The sequence below is a fragment of the Aplysia californica genome, unplaced genomic scaffold, assembly GCF_000002075.1.
Source record: "Aplysia californica isolate F4 #8 unplaced genomic scaffold, AplCal3.0 scaffold00556, whole genome shotgun sequence".
Lineage (NCBI taxonomy): Eukaryota > Metazoa > Mollusca > Gastropoda > Aplysiida > Aplysiidae > Aplysia > Aplysia californica.
In genome coordinates, this window is record NW_004797826.1 from 290,387 (window position 1) to 299,082 (window position 8,696).

The following is an 8,696-nucleotide window of genomic DNA, read 5'->3' on the forward strand; positions in this document are numbered from 1 at the left end:
CCCCCCCACACTCACTTACATAATATCGGTACACCCTTATCTCTACCCTCAACCCATCTCTATTTATTCTCCCTATAGGTACGTTAGAGAGTCCTTGAACTGCCTTGCCTGCGCACAGATTGTAGAAGTAAACAGAGATGGCGGTGGCACGGTGCGCTACCACGTGACCCAGGAGCAGGGGGCAGTGCTAACGGGACCCAGCACACAGATGATTGGCATGATCGCCGCTACCTCCGCTCGCTTTGTAGATATGATGGACCGCTTCCGGGCGGACGGGCCTTATGGTGAGGGGTTTGTGTGGGGGAACGAACAGATTACACTTTCTGTCTCTCCCATCATTCTATGGTACAGATTGCTATTTCTGTCTCTCCCGCTCTTCTATGGTATAGATTATACTTGCTGTCTCTCCCATGATTCTATGGTACAAATTACACATTTTCTATCTCTCCCTCTCTTCTGTGGTACAAATTACACATTTTCTATCTCTCCCTCCCTTCTATGGTACAAATTACACATTTTCTATTTCTCCCATGATTCTATGGTACAAATTACACATTTTCTATTTCTCCCATGATTCTATGGTACAAATTACACATTTTCTATCTCTCCCTCTCTTCTATGGTACCAATTACACATTTTCTCTCCCATCATTGTATGGTACAGAATACTTTTTTCTATGTCTCTCACTATTCTATGGTACAGAATACACTTTCTGTCTCTCTCACTATGCTATGGTACAAATTACCCTACACATTTCCTATCTCCCCCATCATTCTATGGAACAGATTACACTTTCTGTCTTAAGCACATTTCTATGGTACAGATTTCACATTCTATCGTCCCCACTATTCTATTGCACAGATTACCCCCATGTCAGTGTCTTTTCTATCCCTCCCACTATTTTTTGGTACAGAATACACTTTCTGTCTTTCCCAATTTTCTATTGTACAGATTTCACTTTCTATTTTTACCGCTGTCCTATTGTCCAGATTTCACTTTCCAATCTATCTTTCCCACTACTTTATTGTACAGTTTACACTCTCTATCCCTGCCACTATTCTATGGTACAGATTTCACTTTCTATCTCTCCTACTATTCTATGACACAGTTTATCTCATGTCCATGTCCTTTCTATCTCTCCGACTAAGCTATGGTACAAAGTAGGCTATATCATGTTGGTGTCCTTTCTATCTTCCCCACTATTCTATGGTACAGAATACACTTCCTATTTCTCCCACTATTCTATGGAACAGGTTACCACATGTCTGTGTAATTTCTGTCTTTCCAACTATTCTATGGTACACATTAATAATAATAATAATAATAATAATAATAATAATAAATAGCATTATTTTGTATCGCGAAAATCCCCGCTCAACAGAATGCTCAATGCGTTTCACAATGTATACTATGTTACACTATGGTAGAGATTTCTCTTTCTATCCCTCCCATTATTTTATGGCACAGGTTACTTCACGTTGGTTTCCTTTCTATCTCGCTGACTATTCTATTGTCTAGATTTCTCTTTTTATCTTTACCACTATTTTGTGGTAGGGTTTACACTTTCTATCTCTCCCACTATTCTATGGTACAGAATACACATTCTATCTCTTTCACTATTCTATGGTACAAATTACCCCTTGTCGGTGTACTTTCTATCCCTTCCACTATTCTAAGGTACAAATTACACTCTTTCTGTCTCTCCCACTATTCTGCGGGTGGTTAGAGGTTGCCTGTGGTAGGTCCTACTTCTTTACTTTCCCTCTGTTTCTATCTCTCTGTCTGTCTAACCTTTTCCCAGCACTAAATGACCTTTTTTATTGTGTCGATGTGCTTCTTTTTTTCTCAAACAAATCCTACTATTCTATGGTACAAATTAGGCACTTTCTATCTCCCCCACTATTCTATGGAACAGATTACCCCATGGCGGATGCCCTGGTGACGGCTGCCATAGACAGGGTCGGCTTGTGTAAACTGGGCACAGAGGTGGAAACTGTCCTGTCCAACATCCCAGGGATCAGAGAGAGGCTTGGTGAGATGGCGTTGTACTTTGTGGCGATTGTGGGTGGTTATTTGCACTTGGGTGCTCTGCTGTATTTTAAATTTTAAATTTTTAAAAAAATATTAGTGGTAAGGGTTTTACGGCGCTCGCAATTGCACAAGGTCATATGAGCGCACGGAACACATCATACATTTTCAGTTGGAGTGGGTACGTGTAAAGTAGTAAGAGTAGTAGTGGAAGCAGAAGTACTAGTTGAAGTAATAGCAGTAGTAATTGTAGTAGTAGTAGTAGTAGTAGTAGTAGCAGCAGCAGCAGCAGCAGCAGCAGCAGCAAGAGTAGTAGTTGTAGCTGTAGTTGTAGTAGTAGTAGAGTAGCAGAAGTAGTAACATTTGTATGATTTTATTATAATTATTATTAGCAGCAGCAGCAGCAGCAGCAGCAGCAGCATAGTAACATTTGTATGATTTTATTATAATTATTAGCAGCAGCAGCAGCAGCAGCAGCAGCAGCAGCAGCAGTACGTATTTGCTGTTATTTATTATTGTTATTCTTATACGGACCATAACCGAATGTCTTCCAGAGTCAGGGATAAACGTCATCGAGCTGGGCAGTGGTCAGGGCAGACTGATCTGTACGTTAGCTGAGAAGTTTCCCAAGTCAAGGTTCACAGGTGAGTGAGTGGCCTCAGGGTCGATGGGCTAAGGGGGGGGGGGGGGGGGAAGGGGGGGGAGGGAGAAGGAGGACGAGGAGGAGGAGAAGGGGGAGGATTGATAGTAGAGGTAGTAGTAGTAGTAGTTGTAGTAGTAGTAGGAGGAGGAGGAGTAGGGGGGGGAGGAGAAGGAGGAGGAGAAGGAGGAGGAGAAGGAGGAGGAGAAGGGGGAGGATTGATAATAGAGGTAGTAGTAGTAGTAGTAGTAGTAGGAGGAGGAGGAGGAGGAGGAGGAGGAGGAGGAGGAGGAGTAGGGGGTGGGGGGAGATCATACACTACCGATGGTTCGCTCAACCAAAAAAAAGCTTTTTTGGGTCAGATAGCGCTACAGTTGCGGTTTTGAAGCTCTTTTGTTTTTCGAGAAGAAGAATAGGAATAGCGCCGCATTAGGAGGTGCTAACGCTGGACTGACACATCACGCTGAACCCGTTATTTTGTTTTGCTCCATTAGAAAAAACATAAGTTTGGGGTTGTTGTTGTTGTCTATTGCTTGTTTTTACCCCCTAATGTGACGTACCAGTACATTTCCCAAAAATATCCCCAAAAACATTCTTTCACTCATCAATTTATGTGTTTCCTCCTTTCTTTTTACCGCCTTTCTGTGCTGCTTTTTCTTTCTTTCTTTCTCAATCGTTTTCTTTCTTTCTTTGCCTTACTTTTTCTTTCTACCTTTATATTCTTAAATTTAAAGTCCTGTTTTTTATAAGCCTACCATTACATGACGGATGTTGAAAGTAAAACATTGTCATGAAATATCGTTTAACAAGAAGACAGTGCATTTCAATTTTTTCTAGCGCCTGTGGTGTAGTTATAAAGTGTTTCAACGTCTCACACAAGATCTGAAGGGACTCTTGCGGCCTAGAGGTTAAGGTGTTCGTCTCTCATTCAAAGGTCCCGGGTTCGAATCCGTATAGCAAGGGAAAAATTTTCTTCTCTAAAATTTTCTCTTCCCCTCCTTTCCTGCTCTGGAGCAATTGCAATGTTCTGTCATCTGCTTTCGCCTCCTCTTTCTGCCCTTATCCCCTCACCTCCTTTGCCCCCTTCTCTGGGCTCCTGACTCTTTCTGCTGCCTTTCTACTGCTACTCCTTGGCTCCTTCTTACTGCTATCTTTCAGCCACAGCCCTGATCTTATGGTAGGAAAGACCTACACCTGGCTTTCTCGGACAAGGGCGAAAAATCTCGGAGGTCCTGTGTGCAAGTTGCGCTCATTAAAGATCCCTTGGTATTCCAAAATCGATAAAAGAGTACCCTTTGGCCGCCACCCGAACAAAATTCAAAATTTCCTACCTATTGAAAATGGAGAGTGTGTCCTGAGGGCTCATAATGTCATATGACCTTATTTTGTTACGAGCACCGTAAAACACTTGCCAAAAGAAAGAAGATCTGAGTTCAATTCCCGTATAAGGAGAATTTTTTTGGAGTATTTTGGTCTTCCTGGTGGGACGTTGTATCCCTCTCAGCACGAGTTAGCGAAACCTTCTTCTTAAACGATCGAAATTGTGTCCATGGGAGCATAAAAAACACCCAGTTTTTTAAACAACTGAAATTGTGTTTTTGTTTTAAGTAGATTATAGCAGCGTTTGTCGTGTAGCGGTTAGGCGCTTCACTTTTTCACGCAGGAGACCCTAGTTCGATTCCCGAGTGGGGAGAACATATTTTTTTAACGGCTACCTCGGTCTTTCTGCTGGGATATTGTATCCCTCTCAGCCTGGGTTGGCCCTGACATGCAGGGTCGGAGGCTTGCTTCATAAAATCGAAATTGTGTCGATGGGGGCGTAAAACCATCTGCATTTTAAAAAAAGGTAGATTACGATCAATACTGTCACCTATTTTTGGCGTGGAGCGGTGATTGCCAACATTTCTACAGCCACGCCCAATTTTGCCATCTTTAAGAGGTTAAAATGTTCGTGCCGCCCTCGTACATAATGGTGAGGCAGCGTGGTGGAAACAGACGCACGTCAAAATAATCAAAGTGAAGAAACTGACGTTTTCCCGGAGGTTTGGGAATTTTTATCGAATTTTTATTTTTTGGGCTCAAAACCTCTCATGCCCATTAAAAAAACACATTTCTGTGTGGATTGTACTTAAAAACGTTGAATAAAGGCATACGAGTTTAAAGATGTAAATTTTCAGTTTCCATGGATTCTTAAGCTGAGGAAGTAACACAAATTTGGTGGTTATAAAGGCATACGAGTTTAAAGATGTAAATTTCCAGTTTCCATGGATTCTTAAGCTGAGGATGTAACTCAAATTTGGTGGTCATTTTCTCGCTAATTTTACCTATGATCTGTCTACATTTTTCTTTCCCAGATCTACTAGATCTAGATACATATCTAGATTTAGATCTACAGCTGAAAGTTACAGAGATTATATTTTTTAGTTGTTTTTTTTTTTTTTTTTTAACAGATGTGTATTGTTTTCTTTCCAAATACACTACAAATTACTGATACTGATATGTTCTGTTTTAAATTTTTCTGTACTTAAAACATAAAAGTCATGAAAATTTGTGTTGAAAAAGTGCAAAACATGCCGCGAAAGATGTTACGGTAACTTGCATAATTTTTGCATAATTTGACTTTTTTGGGGGGCATAATTTGGCCATCTAAATTCGCATAATTCTCCGGGGACAGTATGATAGGGCTACCAAGCGACCCCCACCTCCTTCAATGGTCAATACCTTGACTTGTATCTAAGACAAATGGATGGGTTTTTAAAATCAAAAGCAAGGCAAATGGACAGGCTTTAAGATGATACCAATAACTTAATATATCCCAAAATTGACGAGCGCTTGATTCCACCGCTTCGTGGCATTTTTATGTATTTCCAACCTGCAGGTGGTTGGAGGGTGCCACTGGTATGTCTTACTTCTTTACTTTCCCACTGTTGTTTTTGTCTGTCTGTCTGTCAGTCTGTTGTCTGTCTGCCTATCTGTCTATCTTTACTTTTTCCCAGCACTAAATGACTATCATTCTGTCGATGTGCTTCTTTTTACTCAACAAACAAACAAACAAATAAACAAACAAACAAACAAACCAACAAACTACCCAGAAGATCTCCACCGCTCACCAAAAGTTTAGTTAGTTAGTAGTATAGGGTTTTATGGCACTCGCAACTGCAAAAAGTCATATGAGCGCGCGAAACAAAAGTTGTTTACATTCGCAACAGTTTACTGCACGGCTGGTTATCTTTTGGGCTTTAAAATGCTAAAATATGAAAATTCGGTGTAAATATTTATTTTTAAAAAAATTTTAAACAACTCTTATAAATAACAATAAACATTTTAAATAGTATGATTTCACTTTATAATTTGCCATAAAGGCCAATGGCCTTCGTAAAATTCAAAATTTTGCTGGGACCAACGGCGGAAAAAAATGTCTTGCAATTTCTTGCATTTATAATATTTCCTTCGGATCTCTCCAAAGTCTAGATATTCGGTTAAGATGTGTCTAATGGTAAAATCTGTGTCGCATCTGACACAGAAATGCTTCTCATCTCCCTGTAGGAGGTATTTGTGGGTCAGGGCCGTGTGTCCGATGCGCAATCGAGTAAAAATGACTTCGTCTCTTCCGGAGTGGTCCGAAGGATTTCGTTGTTCTAGTTTGGGTTTTATAACATATAGCTTATTGTTTTTCTGTTTTTCCCAGTGGCTCTCCCACAAACTGGACCACCAAAATTTACCAAGCCACCCACAAAAGACATTCACAGACACACAGGGCCAATAACTAAATTCTAATTGACCTCCCCAGGTAGTGAATACACAGATTCGGGCGTCCAGTTCCTACAGAACAAAAAGACAGAGCTCAAACTGGACAACATCGAAATGAAAAAACTGGACCTCCTCAATGTAGCAGACGACTACGTGGGCAAGTTTGATTTCGCCGTGATTAATGACGTCATCCATGATCTCCCCGACTCTCTGACCGGACTTAAGGGATGTCGCAAAGTTCTCAAGACTGGTTCCTACTTCGCTTTCATGGAAATTGACGGAACCGGTGACGTCGTTGCTGACAAGAGTAACTCTCATTCGGCCGTTTTGTACAGTTTGAGCACACTCCTCTGTGTGGCTCAAGCGTACCACAATGCGGATGCTCATGTCTACGGGGCGTGTTGGGGGCGGAGTGAAGCGGCCAGACTGGCAAAGGAGGCGGGGTTTAAGGTGCTTAGTCAGCACGGCCATAGTGGCTGTTTCGTGCTACATGCTTGTCAGGCTGTGTGAAAGGATGTGTTTGTGTGAGTGTGTGTGTGTGTGTGTGTAGTTTTTTGTAAGTGCGTGCGTGTGTGTGTGTGTGTGTGTGTGTTGTGTGTGTGTGTGTGTGTGTATGTGTGTGTGTGTGTGTGTGCGTGTAGTTTTTTTGTAAGTGCGTGTGTGTGAGTGTGTGTGTGTGTGTGTGTGTGTGTGTGTGTGTGTGTGTGTGTGTTTGTGTGTGTGTGTAACACTGTAACACTTGTGTGCCCGGCACGATCACACGTATTACTTAAGCCAGGTGTGTGTGAGTGTCTGTTTGTGTGTATGTGTGTGTGTGTGTGTGTGTAACACTTTTGTGTCCGGCCCGATCACACGTAATACTTAAGCCAGATGTGTGTCGAGCTGTGTAAATCAGTCTGACCACAAACACACACACTGCGAACACAGAGCGCATCTTTCTGACTATAACTATAACACAATGAGAAGAAAGAAAATATCTGCTGAGCCTTGCCATAAACTGAGACTGAGAACCCATAACACATTCTCTGACCCCCGACACACATTGAGAACACAGAACACGTCTGTCAGACAGTGAGCACTCTGTACATCCTTGTGTCTATTGATGTATTTGCAATTTTAGCTTAAATGCGTCCAAGGTTACCTGTACGAGAAACGAATGTTATTCGCCTTTTTGATTTCTGATTGGATCTCTGTTAGTATTGTTACTGTGAAAGCCTACGTCAGCTGACAACATTTATTTGTATAAATGTGAATTAAGTTGTTGTCCATACTCGGTGTTCTGTTGCTTTGCCAGAAATAAACGTTTCTTGTACTAAAGAAATATTATTTGGTTTACATTCTTCTCAGTCATGGAAGGAAGGTGCCTGAGTGGTTTGCGGGTGCTCTGGTATGTTTGCTGCTTCCCTCCTATCATGTGATGTCAAGGGACATGACTCTTATCTTTACTGTGGGGACAAGATAATTAAGGGAGTGGCATGCCCTTGGATGATAGGGGAAATAGGCAGAGATCGTATGAGAGACTCACTGAACAGCCTACTACTTCAAGAAAACACCCACATTCAATGAAGTGCTAGAGTCAAAGATTACATTACAAAATAATTTCTTGGATATCATTCACACACAAAAATATGGTTAAACCTATTACTATTTAATTTTATAATAATAATAACATTTCATGATATTTCTCTCTCTCTCTCTCTCTCTCTCTCTCTCTCTCTCTCTCTCTCTCTCTCTCTCTCTCTCTCTCTCTCTCTTTTTTTTTTCATCTCACCCTCCATCTCCATCACCCTCTCTCCTATTGCCGTCTATGTAAATAGACGAGCGCACTAACCGCTGTGCCACCCCACCATAATAATAATAATAATAATAATAACATTTATCTCGCGCTGAACCCCAATTTAAGTACACAAGCTCTGAGCACTTTACAATACAATGAACAACAGCAACATAAAACGTTGTGTTCTGACCAAAAGAAAATCCCAATTTCATCTTATTAATTTAGAAACAGAAACGACTTCAGCTGACATTTGAATGAATCAAAGGATTTGATCTGTCTTAAAGTACTTGGCAAAGCATTCCAGATCTTGGGGCCTTGATATATTTCAAATGCCCTTTCACCCATTGGTTTAAGTTTCTTAGATGAAAAACAAATTCTTTATGTCAGCTGATGACCTTAAACTGCGAGTTGGAATGTACAGTCTCAACAGATTTGAAAAATATGATGGCGCTTTATTATTCAAGTATGTGTGACATAGGGTGACCAACTTATACACAATTC

At 41.1% G+C, this 8,696-nt stretch overlaps 1 protein-coding gene across 1 annotated transcript in view; it reads left to right on the forward strand.

The window, feature by feature from the left end:
- Window positions 1–7,012, forward strand: part of LOC101849233 — an 11,251-nt gene extending 4,239 nt beyond the window's left edge. The window contains exons 2-5 of the mRNA XM_005106795.3: window positions 79–284; window positions 1,916–2,032; window positions 2,583–2,672; window positions 6,459–7,012. Of these exons, the coding sequence (XP_005106852.1) occupies window positions 79–284; window positions 1,916–2,032; window positions 2,583–2,672; window positions 6,459–6,928 (883 nt within the window). The 3' untranslated portion in view covers window positions 6,929–7,012. The remainder of the gene's footprint in view (window positions 1–78; window positions 285–1,915; window positions 2,033–2,582; window positions 2,673–6,458) is intronic.
- The last annotated feature ends 1,684 nt before the right edge of the window (window positions 7,013–8,696 follow it).